The sequence below is a fragment of the Neophocaena asiaeorientalis genome, unplaced genomic scaffold (assembly GCF_003031525.2).
Source record: "Neophocaena asiaeorientalis asiaeorientalis breed wild unplaced genomic scaffold, Neophocaena_asiaeorientalis_V1.1 scaffold256, whole genome shotgun sequence".
Lineage (NCBI taxonomy): Eukaryota > Metazoa > Chordata > Mammalia > Artiodactyla > Phocoenidae > Neophocaena > Neophocaena asiaeorientalis.
In genome coordinates, this window is record NW_020185324.1 from 8,258,642 (window position 1) to 8,281,560 (window position 22,919).

At 37.5% G+C, this 22,919-nt stretch overlaps 1 protein-coding gene across 8 annotated transcripts in view; it reads right to left on the minus strand.

The window, feature by feature from the left end:
• Positions 1-22,919, minus strand: part of PTPRD (protein tyrosine phosphatase receptor type D) — a 1,004,024-nt gene that overhangs the window by 92,109 nt on the left and 888,996 nt on the right. For all 8 annotated transcript variants that reach the window (XM_024734238.1, XM_024734244.1, XM_024734243.1 and 5 more), the window contains one exon: positions 19,763-19,860. In XM_024734238.1, coding sequence (XP_024590006.1) covers positions 19,763-19,860 — 98 coding nt within the window. The remainder of the gene's footprint in view (positions 1-19,762; positions 19,861-22,919) is intronic.

Here is a 22,919-nt window from a genome sequence, read left to right on the forward strand (position 1 = left end):
ATATTTACTGACATAAAGATGTCCACTTTTACTGTTAAGTTAAAAAAACTATAAAACAGTACTATTATTAAAATATATATTTATATACACATACTGCAGATATAGATATAGATACAAAAATCAATATAAAAACCTAGAATGTTATACATCTTATCTTGGGATGTGGGGATTGATAATGTTAAATTAATTAAACAGGGAGGCCATTAGATTGAGGTGGCTCTAATGCAATGGCAGTCTACGTTAGCAAACCAAAATCTAAGCCTCTAAATGCTTCAAGGTTACAAAAGCAAAATGCTAAGGACAACCAATCACACACAGCCAACTAGGCTTTAAACTATAGCCAATCAGTAATTTCCTTACTTTGCTTCCACTTTCCCTACATGTCTCTCCCCAGCTGCTGTCGGCAGAGTGTTCCTAACCACTTTGGGTTTGGTGCTGCCCTATTTGAATAAACTTTTGCTCAAGCAAACTCTTCATAATTTTAACTATATCTCAGTTTATCATTTAACAATAATTATTTTAATATTTTATGTTATCGTGTTCTTGAATTTTCATTTTGTAAACATTGTACTATGTCCAAAATGGGAGGAAAAGGGGGTTGAAGGACACTCTTCACAACTGCGCATTTGACTTCCTCTTATGGTTAGAGGCAAAGCAGGCAGATTATAGGACTCAACACTCTGGAGGGTATTTTGAGAAATCCATGTCAAGTTTTTCAACTGGCTTCTATGGCCATCTGTGGAGATAAAGCTCAGTGTAGATTTACGAACAAGAAAAAACACTGAAACGGCCAACACAAGACTCGATTATCTCCCTCTAACCTCATCGAAGAGTGGTACTGAGAAATAATCAGGTTAAAGTATTTATGATTTTGATGATGATGATGGTATCATCATCATTATGCACTGAATCTCACATAATTCTTAAAACAAATTTAGGTAGATACTGTTATGTCTGTGTTATGAATAAAGAAATGGAGGCTTAAAGGTGTTAAGACACTTTCCATCCCCCTGGTAGTCCGTAAAGAACTGGAGCTGGGATGTGAATCAGTTTCCTGACTTTGAAGTCTGCGCTCTTAACTACTACACTCTAATGCATATATATAAATTATGACTTTAAATTTACTATCATGAAGTTGAGTTGCTTATTTCAAAACTGTGGATATTAAAGAAAATAGATTAAACACCGGATATATCTTTCGCTCTGGTTTAACGACACATAATTCCCACGGTACTTTTTACTTCCAAATTTTTCTGAACGTGGAAAAAGAAGCTATAGCTTTCTATATAATTTGATTTTCACACAATTCTTATCAAATTTAAAAGAAGTCTTAAATCTTTACCCTATATAGTTAAGAACATATAGACACAGGGTTTCAATTTCCACCCTCTCAACCATGTCCCTTCTCCCTCTGTCTCCTCCTCTCCCTCACATACACTGCCCCCCCTCCCCTGACAAACACACACACACACACACCCCATAAATTCTGCAGGAAAGAGAGAACGCTGATATACTTTCATTCCTTGGAACTGAATAGCCATAATGGAGCAAAGGATAGAATAGTATTGGCAGAGACCTGAGAGTGATGAGAGACCAATAACTCATGAATAACAAATCTGCATTAATAGTTTTAATGACTATTCTAATGGTTTAATAGATGGCACTTTAACAGGATTTCTAGTATAATCCTTCCGTAAGCTTCTCTTCAATAAATCTGTCATTACAAAGAACTGGGTTGCGCTACCACGTAACCATAGTTTACTGGATCTGGACACAAAAACATTATGGCAGTTGTCATCCTATATGACCATCCTCATCTCAAGTATTCTGTTAACTACTGTGAGAGAGACAACTCCATGCTCAAAATATAGGTTGTCAGTAAAAGAGGCATATTTATACTAAGGGGATGCAGTGGACATTAAACGAAACAGGATAGAAAGCTCACAATTATGTGTGTGAAGACAAAAGTAGAAACAATAACTGTAATCCAAACACATAGGTGTGTGAACATTGACACTCTAAAGACTAGCTGGAGTTCTTTTTGAAATGGCTTATTGAATTCTTAGGATGATTAGTTTTTGAATGCCTATAGCACCGTTTCTACATTTGTCTCATATTATCTTACACTGTCTTGTTTCCTGTACTGACTTAAAGTACTTTAGAGTCAAGGATTGCCATGTTGTGTTCCTCAGTGTGCGTGCCACCTCAATAAAAATGTTGAATTGGTTAAAATCTGTCCTGGTGAATGGCCCAAAATTCCAGCCCTTGGCTCCATTTTCCTCTGTCTTTGTCAGAGGTTCTCAATTCTGACCTCTTTAATATTGGAATACTTCTTGTATGGAGAGAACTTTTGTTATCATTTCTGGTTTTTGTTTTTGTTTTTAATCCTACCTTTCTTGCAAGGTGCAGCTTAAATCCCATGATTCTAATCCCTGCCTGCCTGGAGATCTCTCCCATGTACTTTCACATGCACCATCACCATACATTACACTGTGGCCCATTCGTTTGACAATTAGTTACGTTTAGCCTTGCTTCTTTTAAAATTGTTTAAATTCATTATTATAAATTACCTTTTCATGTAATAATTCCTTAGTTCTCCAACTCCTCTATAAGTTCCTGAGTGAAATATAATTTACTATTTATCTTTGTAGTCTATAAAATGGATAGCCCAGGACAGGTGCAAGTAAAATATATTGATATAATTTTAACAATTTTAGATTTTTGTCTCTATTGCTGTGAAAGTCTTTTGAAATTGGGAAACTCAGTTCTTTTGTAATTACACTTTCATCCTGATTTATAATGCTGAGTCTTAAAAAGATATGCAAAGATTTTGAACCTGAAAGTAACAGGCTGATGCCTTCTTCAGATTATCTTCCCCATCAAAGCTGAAAGCTGTAAATCCATTGACCTTACAGCCATCTATATTGATTATCAAGACTAGTGAAAATAACCCATTGGATAAGCTATGGTTCATAAAATTGCACAATTTAAACAAGGCCCATGGTACGTTAGAGGAATAAAAATATCCCTTTTCCTATCCAATGTTGGAAAAAGTTGAATAGATATACCCTTTCTAGGGGATAGATATACGTCTATTTGGAAGTAATATTGTAAAAACAACTCCATTTTTTCAAAATTGAAAGTATTATCAATCAAGCTATTCAATAAATGTAAACATAGCTTTATTCTTGAAAAGAAAAATAATTATATATGTTTATTTAAAATGTCTATTGTTTATTAAGAAAAAATATTATAGACTCTGCTTTTTATTACACAGCATAAATCTTATTTACTCCAATTTGAGGATATGCTTTGATAATTTAACAAGATAGCAAACAAAATACAAAGAGCCTAAACAATGTTATAAATAGCAATAAGGGTAAAGTAACAAACATAAAGGATGTTTTCTAATAGATATACCCTCTTTTACAATACAGATATTTAAAATACAAGTAGGTTTTATAATAAGGGAAGTAAAAAGAAATTTATATGATACTTTAGTATCTCATACTACTTCCTGGAGGTATGTATTTCATCTCTTTAAGGAATTTTGGTTAAAATGATAACGAAACACTATGTTTGATAATTGTTCCTATTGCTTAAAGAAACATTAAAAATTCTGTCACAGAAACATAATAAAGAACAAATTCTGTTCCTTAATCTTATTTAAATAGATTCAAGTAACAGAATATGAGAAAAAGAAATGTGTTTTCTCTAAAACGGGTCCACAAACCTAAAAGTTTAAAGGATTTATTTTTCAGCCCAAGGAATTAGCAAATACAGACTTTGAAGAATAGATTTTAGATGGCTCCTAGAACTCAAACTGGATTTCTAAATCCCTGAATTTATTGAATGTTAGAAAACCAAAAAAATCCCATCACTCCTCACATGGTGGTTATAACAAATATAGACATAGAGTATTCTGCCTATGCTCTCCTCTAAGAGTTTTATAGTATCTGGCCTTACATTTAGGTCTTTAATCTATTTTGAGTTTATTTTTGTGTACAGTGTTAGGGAGTGTTCTAATTTCATTCTTTTACATGTAGCTGTCCAGTTTTCCCAGCACCACTTATTGAAGAGGCTGTCTTTTCTCCATTGTATATTCTTGCCTCCTTTATCAAAGATAAGGTGACCATATGTGCGGGGGTTTATCTCTGGTCTTTCTATTACTGTTCCATTGATCTATATTTCTGTTTTTGTGCCAGTACCATACTGTCTTGATTACTGTAGCTTTGTAGTATAGTCTGAAGTCCAGGAGCCTGATTCCTCCAGCTCTGCCTTTCCTTCTCAAGACTGCTTTGGCTATTGTGAAACGTTTTGTTCTAGTTCTGTGAAAAATGCCACTGGTAGTTTGATAGGGATGTAAATTGATACGGCCACTATGGAGAAGAGGATGGAGGTTCCTTAAACAAACTAAAAATAGAACTACCATATGACCCAGCAATCCCACTACTGGGCATATACCATGAGAAAACCATAATTTAAAAAGAGTCATGTACCGCAGTGTTCATTGCAGCTCTATTTACAAAAGCCAGGACATGGAAGCAACTAAGTGTCCATCGACAGATGAATGGATAAAGATGTGGCACACATATACAATGGAATATTACTCAGCCATAAAAAGAAACGAAATTGAGTTATTTGTAGTGAGGTGGATGGACCTAGAGTCTGTCATACAGAGTGAAGTAAGTCAGCAAGAGAAAAATACCATATGCTAACACATATATGTGGAATCTAAAAAAAAAGTTCTGAAGAACCTAGGGGCAGGACAGGAATAAAGACACAGACATAGAGAATGGACTTGAGGACATGGGGAGGGGACGGGTAAGCTGGGACAAAGTGAGACAGTGGCATGGACATATATTCACTACCAAATGTAAAATAGATAGCTAGTGGGAAGCAGCCACATAGCACAGGGAGATCAACTCGGTGCTTTGGAACCACCTAGAGGGGTGGGATAGGGAGGGTGGGAGGGAGATGCAAGAGGGAGGAGATATGGGGATTTATGTATATGTATAGCTGATTCACTTTGTTATACAGCAGAAACTAACACAACATGGTAAAGCAATTATACTCCATTAAAGATTTTTTAAAAAAACAAAACAAAAATAGACAAAAATCCAAGTTCTATTACATTGGAGTAAAACTCATAGCTGCATGTTATTGGAATCCTGACAAAATCCAGTTATTGTAGCTATGGCCTAAAATTTGGCTAAAAAACTGAAGGAAACTTTACACTCAAAATTCAAGGACAAGGATTATGTATTATTCATTTTTGTATCCCCTGAGCTTAGCAAAGTACCTGGTACATAGTAAGAACTCAGTAAATGTCTGTAGTATAAGATGAACTGAATATAAAGCTAGAAGAGGAAACAGACCTCTAAAGGAATGGGCATTCATGTGTTTAGAAATGTTTTTTAGAGGTAGCCAATATTTTTAGAATTTGTCTTCCATTGCTCTCAGGGATATTTGGAAGAAATGAGCAGCTTTGTTTCACAGAGTTCATTTGTTTATCCTCTAAGGAAAACTATAATCCTCGGTTTGTGGCATCACAATTGTTTGCTGTGGGAATGATTACAGATCAAAAACAAAAAGATTATATCCCTTTTCAAGAGCAAATGAGTAGCAAGAACAGATGAAGTCTTAAGAAAACAGACATGTTCTTTTTATGCAAATATGTTTATGATAAAACTATAGAGAGAGAAATACTGAAACTACTAGTCTTTGTGAAACTTGCTGGCAGATTTTTAGCTTTGAGGAAAGATGATTTCCCTGCCCAGAGTTGGCCTGGAGATATGAAAACTACAGATCATTTTTCTTTATAGACACAGAGAATAGGAAAAGTGAGTTCTGCAACCAGCATTCTTCTGCTGCTTTAGGTTATGCACAGGAATGAATGGCTTCCCTATCTGTGCAGAATCCCTGTCAGATAACCTTGATCTCCCGCACTGTCCTACTAATATATTGCCCAAGGGAGGTCCACCAAGGAAGCCAAAGGTTGATTCTCCACCTAGATAGAAGACCATTGCCCATGAGGTTGCTGGCCGTCTGTTCCCATAGGACCTATGCTGCAGTACAGTAATATTATAACCTAATGAAGCATCTCTATTCATGATTTGATAAATGGTGTCCATCTTGATATTGTGTGACTATGCTTGGGAAAAGGGAGATGTGAAGAGCATACCGTGTTCCTAGTCATTTTTCACACTTATTCCTACATTCATTCCAGTAACATTCATCATGCTAGTCACGGGTAAATACCCCAATATTACCTGCTAGTCACAGGGATACCCCAATAAACATGATACATTCCCTGCCCTGAAAAAGCTCGATTCTAGTGGAAAACACACCAGTAAAACAATAGAGACTGTGATCCCTTGCTATACCATGGATTCAAGCACAGCGAAGAGTCAATCAAACTTGCCACATACACAGTGCCAGCCACCTGTCTCACCATAATATTGGTCTTTTACTCAAGCTTTCCCCAGACTCTGACATTTGCAAACAACTCCACAGAGCCAAGAGCTCCCTCTGTCAGGTGTTTAAACGTGTTGCAAACCAAAGAAGCATAAATCTTCATGAAAATGTAGGGGAAAAAAGCCTAGTGGTCTCCCTGATTCTTGATAATATATCCATTTAATATTCAAATATAAAGTATATCCAGTGAATTGTACACTTTAAAATGCTGTACTTTATAACACATGAATTCTATCTCAAAATAATGAAGAAAAATATACCAAATATATCACATAAATTTCCTTTTGGCCTAAAACCATCTTATTTCTTTCAATAAATAAAAGTCACCTCTTTTATTGCAAACCTTGATAGCTACCTAAATGTCTAGTTCTTTTCATAATTTGGGTTCTCATATAGACAGCAAAACTTCTTTGTTGTTTCAAGTTAACCTGACTTTAACATGTATTACTACAGTTTTATTTTCAGAATATTTCTATTTACTTACTAGTGTATTTTTATTTAGGGAGTCTACCAGAAAAACATCAGCTGTTATATATAATGTTAGATGAGAAACTGGCTGAGTGACTTCAGCCATGTCTGTCTCTTAACCTCCAGGAAAATGTCATATCTTGAGTAAAACAACAGAGGTAGACTAGACTAGAAGATTTTGAAAATCCTCAAATATAATTCCCAGTGGAAACTTTATGACACTAGATTCAAACTTCTGAAACTTTCAGACAGTGTTCTGTTTTGTTTTTTAAGGTAATGGGAGACTCCTTGAGCTGTGACAGGAAGGATCAATATGGAAGGAATAGAAAAGAAAAAGGGAAATCAATGCCCAGTTGCACAGCAACCTCCACCAACTCCAACGCTCAGGCAGAAACTTATTCTCCTCATGTCTCAACTGATGACAAGGAGGTCAATTAATTACCTTGGGGGGGAGGGGGGGGAAGGAGACCAAGTTCTTCTACCATCGCTAATGCAGTACCCTACCTGCTCTTAATACAAGGGAGGAAGCATTTCACTGTTCATTAACTATACTCATTACGGTTTCTCAATCACTTCAGCCATGCCCGCACTCCTGAGTTACAGAACACGGATAGAAGAGATTTGACCTTAGCCTGCAGGGTTGGCATGGGGCATGACCACAATGAGAAACAAAAAAACCAAAAGGGAAACCTGGCATCAGAACCTCCTCTATATAATATCTACTTTTAATCATGTTTTATAACAATCAGAGAAACAGAATTCTAGGGTTAGGGAGAATCATAAAAGGTCACTCAGTGCAATCATCGATCTGATGCCAAGCTTCTGCCTCATCAATCCAGCTCATTAACTTACAGGCCACTTGACATACTGTTCACTTTAGCAGAAACAAAAGTTGGAGCTAAAACAAACAAAACAGTAACAGTAAACCCTGAAGTGAATGCAAATACATATACGTAGGCAATGTGTTTGTACACTTTGCCGTCTTGAAATAGGGCAAACTTCTAATTGTGAAGTAACAGCTTCTATCTTTTTAATCATTCAGCTCCTATAAAAAATTAAATTGCAGGGGGCTTCCCTGGTGTCGCAGTGGTTGAGAGTCCGCCTGCCGATGCAGGGGACACAGGTTCGTGCCCCGGTCCGGGAAGATCGCACATGCTGCGGAGCGGCTGGGCCCGTGAGCCATGGCTGCTGAGCCTGCGCGTCCAGAGCCTGTGCTCCGCGACGGGAGCGGCCACAACAGTGAGAAGCCCGCGTACCGCAAAAAAAAAAAAAAAATTAAATTGCAGAAACTTAAAAAATTTGCATATATGGAAGAATGTTTTAAAAATCTTAAGGGTAAATGTCACTTTACATCATTTTAACAGACTTATGAAACTTAATTTACTGTAGTGAACAAGTTTTCCTTTCATCGTGGGTCTTATCTAAATGAAGCTGGAATTGAACTGGTGATAGACGAAGAAGAGAACATTTTGCTAGCGTATTTCTTCACTTTTTTTTTTTAATCTTCAGGATTTAAGAAGTAAGTAGATTCTTCTGCAGTTTAAAATGTCAAGACAAGAAGCAATACCTACTATGTTCTCTGAGAGTTAAGACTGGGTCTTTCTTTATACCTTCCAATCCTTCAAACATTCATTTCTGCTCCCTCTCTTCACTTTATTTGCCTAGTGAACTGGTCAAGATTGGAAGACAAATGCAGTCACTATTATATGGGAAAAGTTACAGAGTCAAGTTCGCCAATTGATGATTTGTAGTCCAACTTACTGGATATAGCATCCTCTGTTCAACAAGGTTCGAGTTGGAGTGCTAGCTCTGCGTTTTCAGGGATAAACGATAACTGTTCATCTTCAAACTTTCTAATTTTTAATAAAATAGAAATGAGAACACAAAGAGGAAGGCTGGTATGAGGTTTCTTATCCAAAGCAAACCAAGTCCTTTTTTTTTGTTGTTGTTCAAAGACTGTCCATGATATTGAAAAACAAAAATAATATAATTATACCAATCAGAAATATGGGCCAATGTGCCTTATTTTGGATCAGAAAAAACAAGTAGTTTAATAGAAAGTGACATATAATTTGTTTCATTTTAAGACCATAATGAAAACTGTTGTGGAAGGAAATCAACCAGCAGAGGAAACTATTTATTGTGGTCCATATATCACCCCGCCACCAAGCCATGTAGGTTCATTTCCAAGCTCTGCCACTTACTAGGTATGTGAGAAGTTGGACAGGGTATTTAACTTTCCTGTAGTTCAGGTCAGTACCCTCTTCTGTAACATGGGACTACTAATAGTACCTATGTGGAAAGACTGAATGAGTTAATATATGTAATGTATTGTGAAGAGTGATGTAGTAACTGCTACACAAATGTTATTATCCTTGAAAGCACTTTTTAGACAGTGAAGCCCTATAGAAAGGCTAGATAATATTATCATAATATTAAAATGTTGTGCAGCTTAATACCATGGAGGAAGGTATAGAGAAATATTCTGCAAAACTGGCAGCGGGGGGCGGGGGTTGGGGGACAGGGAGAGGGGGAGAGTGAGAGAGAGGAGGGAGGGGAGGGTGAAGAGAAGAGAAAAGAAAGAATGAACTAACTCAGGGATCTCCATGAGCTGGAGTTTGGACGACTGATAAATACCCACCATTAAGGAGACTTACGCAGCAACTGAGAAATAATGCAGTTCTCATTATGCTGTATACGTGAACTTGTCAGTTAAAAGCCAAATATTCCAATTGCCGCATCTGTGATGACTAAAAGACTAATGTTTCCCAAGGCGTTGCTAAATCCACAGGTTCATGTTCATGTAATGTCTTAATGCTTTTATCACTCTCCAACATGGTGCTGTGCTCCACAACTGTTTTCCAAATAGAACGACAACCTGTTCAACCACAGTAGAAAAACCATGGCGAATAATAGTGCCACTACCATTTAGAGAAAGAAAGAAAGAGAGAGAAAAAGAGCGAGAAAGAGAGAGAGAGAAAGAAAGGACATCCCTTGCTCCAGTCCTTTCCTGCAGCATTGTTAAAAGTCTACCCAAAAGCTATACTCAAAAAGTGATATAAACCCAGGTGCACTTATTTTTTTCCCGGGGCGTTTGCAGCTTTAGGATCAGAGGCAGGAAATCATTCCCATGACTTGAGCATACTTTTGAGATCACCTGGTGCAGACACCTCAGCATGTTGGCATCCACCTCACCTCTCCGCAGCAGCACCCTGACATTGCAGTGACAGGTACCGAACACATCGGGGTCCCCCGAATAAGTCAGGCCTCTTCTCATGTCCATGACTCTGCATGTGCATCTCCCTCGGCCTGAGGTCTTCCTTTTCTAGCAAACTTCAGTGACTTTTCAACTTAGATGCTCTCGGGAAAGCCTCACCTCCGTACCTGCCCCTTCCTAAGCTCCCTTCTCCCAGCACCACCCACCATGTTTTATGATTACTGGTTCCTTTTCTGTTTTTCCTAGGAGACTATGGACTCATCCATGGCAAAGCTTATTTCTTGATCATTTTTTATTTTGCAGTAATGTTTGTCAAATAGACAAAGGCATTCAAACTGCTCCTTTTATAAAGAAGGAAACTGAGATGGGGGAGTTAAACAGCTTGTCTAGTGGCATTCAAATTCATGGCAGAGACAGGAGGACAGGTTCTACTCATCAGTGAAATTGAATCTTTCTGGATACTTAATGTGGATTTAATTTCCAGAAATTCCATTACGTATGAAATGTGAAAAGAACTTTGCAGACATCATAGCCATGCTCTGTCTTCATCTCCGCTCACCTTCTCCTAATTGCTTTCATAGAGCTTCTTTTTGGCAGAAGAAGGGAATATTATAGCAGATAAAATGAGCAGTGAAACAAATTCAGTGCTATTAAGTGACTAATAGGTAGGTCGTGAGTATTGAAGTTCACAACATCGTGGGCCACTTCTGTTTACTTCATGCTTGCTTCGTAAAGAAGCATAAAGGCAAGAGGCCAGGTGCCTAACATATATTCATCTTCCTAACAACCTTATGAGTAGATACTAATATTCTAATCTTAAATAAGAGAGAGCCAAGGCCACCAGAGGTGCAGTAACTGGTTCAGGGTCAAGCAGCACAGCTACTAATTGGCAGAGTCAAAATATGAACATTGTTTTCCCTGACTTCAAAGCTCGCTCCCGCATCTGCTATCGTAACCCTCCAAGTGCACACGTATCACTCTGGCCCTAAAACCCCAACTTCATTTTAAAATCAAAACAAAACTCAAAAAGTGGTCTCTTTTTTAGTTCTTGCTATCGTCTCTTTGAAGTTGAAAGCTTGCTTTGGAACTAGAGACACTTCAGGATTAATTGTTTCCTGAGAGCCTTGGGCTCCACATGGGAGCAGGTGGAAGGACAATTTGGACAACGTCCAGTGATGGTTAAGGGCCAATTATGGCAAACTTGTGTGAGAACAAGGATTGAGAAACAGAAAACTAAAGTTACATGAGATTCCCCCAAGATGCCGCTTTGCCTCCCAGAAGAAAAAATAAAAAGCTCAAGTATTAAAGATACGGAGCTTAACCTTGGCAAGGAAAATGTTTGAGGTTTTTAAAAAGTGGGTCTAAGAACATTAAAGAAGCCCAAATAAAAATAAGCTTTGAAACTTGAGAATTTGATTGCAGTTTGAGTTCTCACAGCTACAGAAGTGCAGAAAGAATAAAAGACTATAAACACACACACACCCTGATTTTGGATGTAACATTACTTCTCAGGTGAGCTGCTGTGTCTTTGTGTGCTGCTAGATTTGTTTACAAGATGCAGAATGGCAGCCAGCCGGGAATGGACTCTCTGTGCCTTTATATCTTACTTGATGAGGCCGGCCTTAGCTACGAACAAAGAAAGCATCTTCTCAGACTGCCAGCTGGCAGGCCCATCTTTACTCTAAAAACCGTACTGGGAGTTTAATCAGTAGGTACATTTGAGTTAAATCTGAGGGGTCTGCATTAAAATGCATTCACTTCTGTACTGTCCAAAGATAATGACAGTCTATTTTCTGAGAGAAACAGGTCTGAAAATAAGGCTTCAGCTGCTGATAAATCAGGTGGGGATGAGAAGAGCAGCTCTTCTTACAGAAAGACACTGTTCTGTTCACTCCTGTTGCTCCTACTAGCAATTTTGAGCACAACAAAGAGTTTCCACGAACTGTAAACTTACTTAGAAACCAATCCAGACACACACTTTGGTTAATCACCTGCTGAAGGCCCAGCGGTGAGCTTGTTGCCATGTGGCCAACAGCATACAGAGAGGCTTAACATCTGACCAGGAGAAGCTTATATTCAAACACAGGAAATGAGTAGAATAAAAGAGAGGGCAACCTAGTGCTAATTGTGCTGGTTTAAACTAGCAAGTTTTCTTTTTTTCTTCTTTGACTTTTTGTTGTTGTTGTTTAACTGAGTTCAGCAAAGCCCTGGGGGTCTGACCAATGACAGGGATGGGAAGAGGCCAGGGTTTCATTGATTCAAAGACATTTATTTTGTTCACATTTTCACGTCTCTGAAATGAATGTGCATCTTAAAATTGATGGCATTTATTTGAGGAAATAGTACCTACTCAGACTACTGAGCACTTGTATCAGGGACTCTGCTGAACATTTCATATGTTTTAATTTATTTTTAGTTACCTATGAGGTAGGTACTATGATTACTTCCATTTTAGAGATAAAGTAAACTACAGAGAGGTTCAGTTATTTGCTTAAGGTCACACAGCTTGAGTCAAACAGCCTGACTCAAAGGCCTGTGTTCTTAGCCACTGTGCCATACTACCCGCACTGTTAGCTCAGTGAGTACAAGGCCCTGAGTGGCATGCAGAGGGGTTTGGGCCCAATCTGAAGCAGGCCAACTGCTAGGTTCTTAAGAAAGTAGATAATGACTCCCCTACTCTCACCCCCATTGTTACAGTATCAGGATGTTCCACTTTGGAATAGTAAATTTTGCCATTCGTCCCCCCTGAAGGAAGGACGTTTAACTTGGTTGATCTAACCCAGGTATGAAAAGGTTGTTACTACTTTTTATTTCATAAAATCATTTTTTCTTCTATTACACAAGCCACCATAATTTGTTCAAAACTAAAAAAAAAAAAATCTCTTGTGGCTCATGTGTCAAAAAATATTTACAAATGGAGGCTTTTCCCTGGTCAATTCCACTCGTCAACTCCGCATAAAAGATGAAAATAGATCTCTGTCAGCCACCCCTTTCTTCAGAAAGACAGAGGAGCCACTTAGAAGAACACTTCAGTGCATTGAAAGGTAGCCAAAAAGTCAGAGGGGTGTGCGTGTGTGTGTGTGTGTGTTTGGTTTCTTGTTTGCATCTCTGTGAGGCTCTAATGCATGTCCATTGTCATGAGTTTACACATAAATTATAAATTAGTTGAGAGCAGATATGACAAGTAATTTTGCCTTATGAATGCTTGGAGGTTTATAAAACATGAGCAACGAAGGCTTTCTGCCTATGAATGCACCCTGGCACACATACGTGGTCCGATACATCGAGAGCCTTTTTCTAGGGAAAACAGAAACGTTTTCTTTTGTGGTCATTGCTTTGATGACAGACAATTTGTCCCTCTGTAGAGAAATGTAACGTTTACCACTGGAAATGAAGAAACTGTCTATGAAGAAAAGAAATGTGTCCTTAGCATGTCATAGAAAAACTACTGGTTTTCCCAGTGAAAATCATGCAACGCAAATTGGTTACTATGACATTTTCACAAAAAATTTTAGAATAAGTATTGATCTAGTTGAAGACTTAGGTTTCCTGACTCTATAATCAACACGTAGTAAGTAACAAACAGTAAAATATTTTGGTGTCTAGAGCAGGTGAGTTAAGGTACGGTGTTCTTCTAAGAACAAGAAGGCGTGAATTTGTGGCTTGGTTCAGCCTCATACTAGGTGTGTGAGCCTGAGCAGGTCGCTCCTTTCTCAATCTCTTCTTGTTCCCTACCTCTAAGATGAGAAGGTTAAACTACATGATCTCTGAGGTCTGTTCCAGCTCTAAACATTTAAAAATAGGATCGAAGCACTGTTTTTTAATGTCTCTATATATCTTAGCACTGTCTTGATACATGTCATTATTCATGAGGAAGTAATATATCTTTTTCCTTTACCTGTCTCACCAGTAATGTGAAGGTTTTAGCTTATTAGACAAAGATGCCACATACATGCTGTCATTAAAATGGAAAGACAGGGCACTGTTATCTGGAATGTTTCAGATAAGAGACTCAGTATTGACCGACCGTACAGACTGGCGATGTGAGTGTTGCCATGAGTACAGGAGGAAACTCTCAGCACACTAGGATGCTAAATGTTGGAGACACACGGGGGCTGAGATTAAAGATAACAGACTTCCCACAGATGGCAGCAAAGACACTGGGACCCGACTTTGTGGTGGGAACAAAATAGGTCAAAGGTATCCTTCTGATAGGCCTCTGTGAACCACAGCTTCTCGCCCTTCTCCGATTGCAACAAAAAAACTGATCTTCAGAGTAGTTGAGTTTTATTTTATTTTATTTATTTAACTGAAGTATAGTTGATTTACAATGTTGTGTTTTCCTGGTGTATGGCAAAGAATATATATATTCTTTTTCAGATTCCTTTCCATTATAGTTTGTTACCAGATACCGGATATAGTAGTAGTTTAAAAAAAAAAAAAAAAAATATATATATATATATGTGTGTGTGTGTGTGTATATATATGTGTTTAAGATAATACCACTAAAAAGAGCTAGTGATGACAGATTTGAAACTAGATGTTTGGTAACTATTCATGTCTGTCTAACTGCCATGGCAGGATGGATTGTGGTCCAAAAAGTAATTTGTAAGTCAGCTGTTAGGAAGCTGGAAGAAAATTTGCTGTTGTAACTATGTTTAAAAGGGGGATTATTTTCTCAACGTAGAAAATAAAGGTATAAAATCTATAATGTACCTGAAGTACATTGTCCACCTGACAAAATGCTTCTTACTCCTGTTCTTCCGAGTTATACTCTCAGTACTACCTTTTCTTCAGTACCTTTACTGAATCCCAACAGCATTGCCTTAGTACTTAGGATTAGCTTCTAGATGGTCTTCTTAGTATTTTTGGGGGGTGGGGCACAGGGTATATATCTAAGTTTGCCTTCTAGACATCCTGGAAATAAAGGTTTCTTATAAGTTTTACATTCCTCTCAGCACTTAGCGTGGTGCTTTTCCACGGCAGTATGGTGGGTAATTATTGGTTCCTCCTCCAGCTCAGAAATAACTTTGCTCTCTTCAATCCAAGGAAGGAACCAGATATATAGGGATGGGTTGTTAGCGGCTATGTCCTAATGTGTGTCTTCACAACCCCATGAGTCAACTGAAGTTTAGAGTTTGTTCTCTGGCATTTGGAATTTGACTGACAAGAACTGTCTCTTTCTTTAGGGGGACTCTATGTAAAAGAAAATATGATCAAAGGATATATTTTCTGTACATGGGTGGGAGAAACAGAAGAAGCTGGCCTGTACAGGGGAAAGAATAGAGCAGCCCAGAGAAAAACACAAAGATGAGCGTTTCAGAGAGGGTGTTGGAAAATCTCTACAGTCCTCCAGTTTCAGATAGCAGTTCTTTTTTAAATTTTTAAAATTTTTTCTTGAAGTATAGTTGGTTTACAATGTTGTGTTAGTTTCTGGTGTACAGCAAAGTGATTCAGTTCCCTCTCTCTCTCTCTCTATTCTTTTTATAGATTTGTTTCCAATATAGATTATTAAAAGATATTTGAATATAGTTCCCTGTGCTATACAGTAGGACCTTGTTGTTTATCTATTTTATTTATAGTAGTGTGTATCTGTCAATCCTAAGCTTCTAATTTAGGCCCCCCTCCTTCCCCTTCAGTAAGCATAAGTTTTCTATGTTTGTTTCTGTTCTGTAAGTAAATTCATTTGTAACATTTTTCAGATTCCACATATAAGTGATATCAAATGATATTTGTATTTCTCTGTCTCACTTACTTTAGATAACAGTTCTTGAAGCATACCTTCATGGGTAGCCTTTGGCTCTATATAAATAAATAAATAAATTTATAATAGATAAAACAAACGACCCTTTATTTTCCATGAAGCAAACTCTAGGGGCTGTGGTTACTTATAGCCAATCTGATATAAATAGGATTCATGTATATGATGTTGATAATGATAATGCTGACTGCGATGCCTGTCAAACGAATCTCATACACAGATATATTTGCCATCTTAGGAAATGGTGAAATGAAGATCAGAGGGTCATATGTGTGTGTGTGTGTGTGTGTGTGGGTGTGTGTGTGTGTGTGTGTGTGTGATTGGAGGGTGACACACACACACAATATTATTCAACCTTAAAGAAGATTCAGCCATTTGTAACAACATGGATGGACTTTGAGGGCATGGGCATCATGCTAAATGCAAGAAGCCAGATAGACAAATACTGTATGACCTCACTTACGTGGAATCTGAAAAAAAAAAAAATTGTTTTAGAAATAGAGAACAGATTGGTGGTTGCCAGAGGCATAGGGTGGAGGATGGCAGAAATGAGTGAAGGTGGTCAAAAGCTTCCATTTTACAATTGACCCTTGAGCAATGCAGGAGTTAATACATGTACAATTTGTAGTTGGCATTTACTATTGAAAAATATCCATGTATAAGTGGACTCGTGCAGTTCAAATCCATGTTGTTCAAGGGTTAACTGTATAAGGTAAGTCCTGGGGATGTAATATACAACATGGTGACTATGGTTAACAATAATGTATATTTGAAAGTTGCTAAGAGTAGATCTTAAGAGGTCTTATCACAAGAAAAAAAATTTGTAGCTCTATGAGGTGATAGATTGTAACTAAATTTATTGTGGTAATCATTTTGCAATATACACATATATCAAATCATTATATCATATGACTTAAACTAATACAATGTTAAATTTCAATTATGTCTCAATAAAACTGGGGAAAAAGAAATAAAATGGGCATTTCTAATTGCCATGGCTGAACTACTGAACCAGCATTTCTGAAGTTCGGACCAGGAATTTGGATTTTAATTAGGCTTCCAAAGGATCCATATATAGGCATTGGCTAAGAGTTTATTTGGCAAGACCTACAGAACTATTATGAATCAGTCTAAACATTCACCGGCCTGATGTACTGACTTTGACAGTGATACCACATTTAAGGAGGACTTTGTTCCCTGCATTCTAGATGCCATCCTCAAATTCTGGACTTAAATTCTAGTAGGACTGGGCAGTCGCACTGCAGAAAATAAAAGCCTAAAGTAATTGTAAAGACCTTCAGGATGCAGTTATACTAATTTCTCAGGTTCCTTCTTCCAGCTGTGATTGAATCCGATGTCTGAGACCAATTTTCTTTACAGTAAAGGAAGTCTCTCACATGATCTAATAATACTGTGCTATAATTTAAACTTACTTCCTCCTATCCTGACCTCAGGATCAGTGCAAACAGGTTTCACGCCTTGAACTTCTGCTTTAGTCTTAGAATCAGAGTAACAAATTTAGCTTTACCCATCTTGAGAGGTCTGAGTAAACATTAATCCATAGTGATTATGCCAAAATAATTACATGTTTGAAAATAATGACTTGTGTTTGTTTTCTCCATTTTCTTCACTGAAAAATCTATTCAAATTTATATGGAGATAATATGCAAAAAAAAAATTTTTTTTTTCAGTGTGTTGCTTATGGCCGAAAATATTATGTAGAGGTCTTTATCATATTATCACAGATGAATACATCACTTAAATATCCCCTTCATGGCTGTTAAGGCACCATAGAGTCAATTCATGCCCAGGGAGCTTTAATCACAGATCATCGTTGTGATAAATGGTAGTCAGTGTGGGCTATCACGTCGACGGCTACTGGGGGAGTTCTTAATGGGAATGCTGCCAGCATGCAGTTCGTAACTACTTTCAAGGAGCACTTCTAATCTAATGGCTAAATGAGTATCATTAGAGTGTCTTTACATGTAGCATTTCTGGAGAAATTCCATATTTAAAGGAGGCCAGTTATTGTAGTCAACGCATACAACTGAGATTGCTTGAATGATGCAAATACTGTCAATGGTATTGACAATTAATAGCTTATTAACAGGTTGAGCTATCAAGTTTTATTTTTTTTGGTGACCCATCATATCACACATAGCGAAACACTAAGCATAAGAATAACAACACCCACGATAACAATAAAGAGGAGGTTGGAGGAGGGAAAGATTCTGGTTGGTGAAAACTAACACACTCAACTAAGAGTTTTTATGTTGCCCCAAATGGCATTCATCACATGCCTTGTTTTCTTTTTAAAACCCAAATTTCAGCCTCAAGCCTCAAACCAGAAACTCTTTTAAAGAATACTGCATAATTTAAAAGGAGTCTTTATGACTAAGAGGAAGAACAGGAAAGAAATAAGCAGCAGCCCATTTAGAAAATAAAGACAATTCACAATCCAATGTGTTTCCTAAAATTGAAAACGTTCTCCTAAATGCTTAGAACAGAATACAGGAAAATGTAACTCAGCCAATGAGCAAACAAACAAAATCTCCTTTGCATTCTATCAAATATTTGACAAAGATGCTGGAGTGTGTAAATTGCATAAAAGGTTTCCAGCTCTTGAAGGTGAAGAAGGTACACGGGGCTACAGATAGGTTTTGCTTAGCCAGCACAATAATTTAAATAATCAAAATTTGAAATGTTTAAAGACTTTAGAAAGTCCATGCAAATATCCAGACTGCCGCAGGCACCACTGCACCACGTTCTCTTACATGGAGCTTCTTCACATAGTTGATATCCCTCTAGCCACTTGAGGTTAGGGCTCCTCTTACGGTTTTCTAACCGAATATGACAGGGCAAAATGTTAGAGCTGCTAGGGACTGAGAGGTACCCAGTCCATCAGCCTCATCTCAGGTTGATAAAACAGAAACCAAGGGATGTAACAAGGATGTGTTTTAAGACTCCCGTTAAGTAAATCAGAAACTCTTTATGGTAGAATTTGAACTGTTCCAAACAGTTTTGTTATTTGGCACAATTAGAAGACTTTAGTTGGACATGTTAATCTTACGCTAAGTTAAACTTGATCTAAAAGATAAATGATCATTTAGTTATGAATAATCCATGGACTGGTTTCACTATGGGTCCCGGTTTCTGGGAAATACCATAAATATCCAGTTTTACGACTTTCTGCTTGATAAACGCCACAATATCCAAATACCCAGACATATACAACAATTTTTTATTCATTTTCATCAAGAATTCACACAAAACCTTTAAGCATTCTGAAAATTTAAGATACCATTAAGTTCACCATTGCTTCAAAAACAGGCAGCTTTCTGCGAACATATTACTATCTTAATATTAGCCCTAATATTATTTAGACTGAATGGTAAAATCATGTGTATGTACTTAATAATTACAGTTTTCAGGCCATGTAAAACTGAAAAAGAGTACTGGGAAATCTGCTTATTCCGTGTAATTTCTTTTTCAGTGAGCCTTCTGACCGTAAATCAGTGTATTTGGCACCCCTTTAGTATACTGGGAAGCTTATACATTCAGTATAGTCTATGAACTTGAAATCAGCGAAGATAAATCAACCTCATTAAGTAACACCAAACGCATATAAATAATTCAACACCTTTCAGAGTACAACTACTACATTAGTTGTACAGATACTTTTAAGTTGGCTATTTGTTATAAACTTTTGTATCAGATGCTGAGTCATATTTAAAGGAAAAAGAACTGATGAAGTTCTTTTTCATCAAAAAGAACAAAGGTCAAAAAGAAGAGGGGGGCAATTCTTGAAAATACTGTCAAGTATAAACACACTTAATTACCTCATATTCCTGGGAGAACTTCAAGTTGTCATTTGCTTTTAACCTTTCAATGTGATCTGCGAGTTCCAAGATAGGTATTGGAGGATGGCTAGCCATACCTATTAAAAGGAAAGAATAAAGACATTTGAAAACGAATGAAGCTAACTATTCCAAAATATAGAGAATACTATAGTTAGAAATGGCCTGAAAATATGTGAGTAGTAAAGATGTTTAATGTGAGGAAGCAGGCAGATAGTTTGGTTACTCAAAGCAGGACATGCTCTGGAAGGATGAATTTTGTAGCCAAATGAAAAGCTACCAAGCATGATCCCCAAACTAACACTCCTAGTGTGAAAGAAAGCGTCATTGTGCTATGAATCAATGCAGTTAGCTCGTGGAGAAAACTGACAGTCAGGCTTGATGTCAACTTCTGCTTTGAGTAATGACTGTTATGTCATTTCAAACTCCTTCTCCTGCACTGTGTGAAATGGAAACTGTGTGGAATTAAATGGTGTAAAGTGAACTAAGAAAACATACTGAGAAAGCCCTAAAAGGAAAAGCGTAATAGCTTGATAGGAAACATAAAGTGACTTATGCGTAATCAAGGAAAACTAACTTGAAGAATGAAGGTTACCAGGGTAACCGGAATCATCTGAACCTGCAAAGGAAATGATGGTGTAAATAAAATAAAACAGAATGAAGTTGTTAAAAAAAAAAAATGAAATGGATAGTCTGATATACTTTTTAAAAGGACTAATAAAAATGCTGCAGGTTTTTACAGGATCCACTATACACTGTGACTAGATTAAGATCGCTTTAATATTTCACAAACCTGTAGGTGACTGACATTCACATGCATACATGGACACAAAGAAGGACATGCACCACAGCTCACAGACAATAACCACTGATGACAAAATCAGACACCAAACTGAGTTTCAAAAATGTTTTCACTCGTAGCAGATTGTAGAGATTGGGTTGCAGCCTTCTCCTGGACATTTATTGATGGCCACACTGACAGCTTTGTGGTATTTTGCCCCAAGCCCCCGTTATTTAACCCCCAGCAAACCTACAATCCACTTCAGGTGTAAACATCTTTGTCCACTAATGGGAAATGAATGCAGGAAAGGGAGCAAACGGTGAGAGGATGAAGAGGAAAAAGAAGGTAGAAAAAGAAAGAAAGCAGTGACAGTGGGTGACACATCTTAGTTCAGTCTGCCAGCTGAAGGTATGTTAGATTCATAGATTCTGGTAAAAATAATCCACCAATTTTGGTGATTCCTGTGCTGTACAATGGTTTCTCACTTTTCATGTGATTTACATGTTACTTCTTCTGATTAATTTTTCAAGAGCACCATGAGAGAGCACTGCTGACTCATGTCTTAAAGATGCAGATTCCAGCTGACTAGAAAAAACGTGAACTAGCATGCCCCCAGGGAAGCCTCTGACGTAGAAAAGGAATGAGGGAGGGGCTCAAACTGGAAGCCATGTTGACACTCTGCCGTCCCTGGGACTCTTTGGAGGGTGTCAGGCTGTGGTATGGTGACCACTAAGTCAACACAATGTGTAATTACTTTATGGGTATTTTAGATATTGTGCTGTTATTGAAAGCCACCCAGTGAGTTCCTTTGTCTCAAATGCTGAATTATCAATGGTTTGGTAAGTCAGGTAAAAAACTATTTTGCTTCTTCCAATCATTTTAGCACTGTGCTGTGATAGGTGGTATTTTAGTGTTCATGGCTATGAAAGTCTGTTTTCAGTCAGCTAAAATCTTAATGGAAGATCCAATGAAAATGAGTCGCCTTGGAAGTAGAAACTCTTTGTTGCTGATAGAATTATGCATTTGGACATAAATGTTGGAACCCATTTCTGAAACTTTTCCCTATAGATGGTAGAATTGAACTCATTTACGTGTTGTGGACGGAGAGGGTGGGTGACGGTGGTCTGATAATTAAAGTGATCTTATCCAGATGAGGCGTCCCCAATGACAAGAGTGGAAATGCAAAGGCACAAGAGACTCTAGGTTTATCTGGAAATGGAATGATGTGGACATCCATTACAGTGCTTTAACAGAGAAAATAATAGAGACAAAGATGTTTAGACCTTTTCGAGCGAATCGTGGGAGAGAGTTATTATCATATATGGACTGAGTGGTGGTTTGGCTAGAGAGGGAGGACACAGAGCCAATCAGGGAGGCGTAGGGGACTGAATTACTGCTCAAAGCTGCAAAAAGTAAAGCCAGTTGGAGATGGGAAAAGTATTAGTATAACAGCAGTAGAAGACCGTCATAATCAACCAAAGACGCGATCAGCATATTTACTTCTGGCATGCACTGGCACATGGTCTGGAAGTATTACTTTGAAAGCTAATTACAGAGAAATCCAAGCAAACCTGCACTGATCCATTACATTCTAATTCAGGATATGTATATATCACATGCAACGATATCCTGGCGTTCAAGAATCATTATGTAAGACTTGACAGTATCGCACTGACGTTCTAGGACAAGTAAAAATGGCAGAATGGATGTTTCACAGAAAGGGGAGGAAAGCTTTGTGGGAATCTGATGGTTCAGGAGAAGAAATCATGGACTAGTATACTGAATATGAGTTCTACTTCTGCGTCTGCCATCTACTAACAGGGACAAACTTCTTGTTATCAAGCACGTCAGTTTCTTCTTCTGTGGAATAAAAATGTGGGGCTAGATAAATTCTGGAGTCACTTCTTTATAACTCATTTCTTCCCCAAGTAGACAGGATGTCTGAGCAGAGAAGGGTCTTGTGGATGTAGTTCATATGTAAAGGTTCTAAAAGTAACTATCTTTTCTTTGAGGGGTGGGGAGCATTTACATTCTACAAAACAGAAAATATATGCAGTTGAATTGTCAACTTTTTGAATTCAGTTTAATACAGTTTTCTTTAGCTAACCAAATTATGATCTTACATTATGTATTCAAAACGAGTAACTGTCAACATAAAAATTATGCTGAAGAATAAACGTGGGGTGAAACTCCTCCAACATGAAACTCTTATTTATTTACTTATTCCTTTTCATTATTTTGTTTTATTTTATTTTTTATTGAAGTGTAGTTGATTTACAGTGTTCTGTTAGTTTCTGGTATATAGCGAAATGATTCAGTTATACATACACATATTCTTTTTCATGTTATTTTCCATTA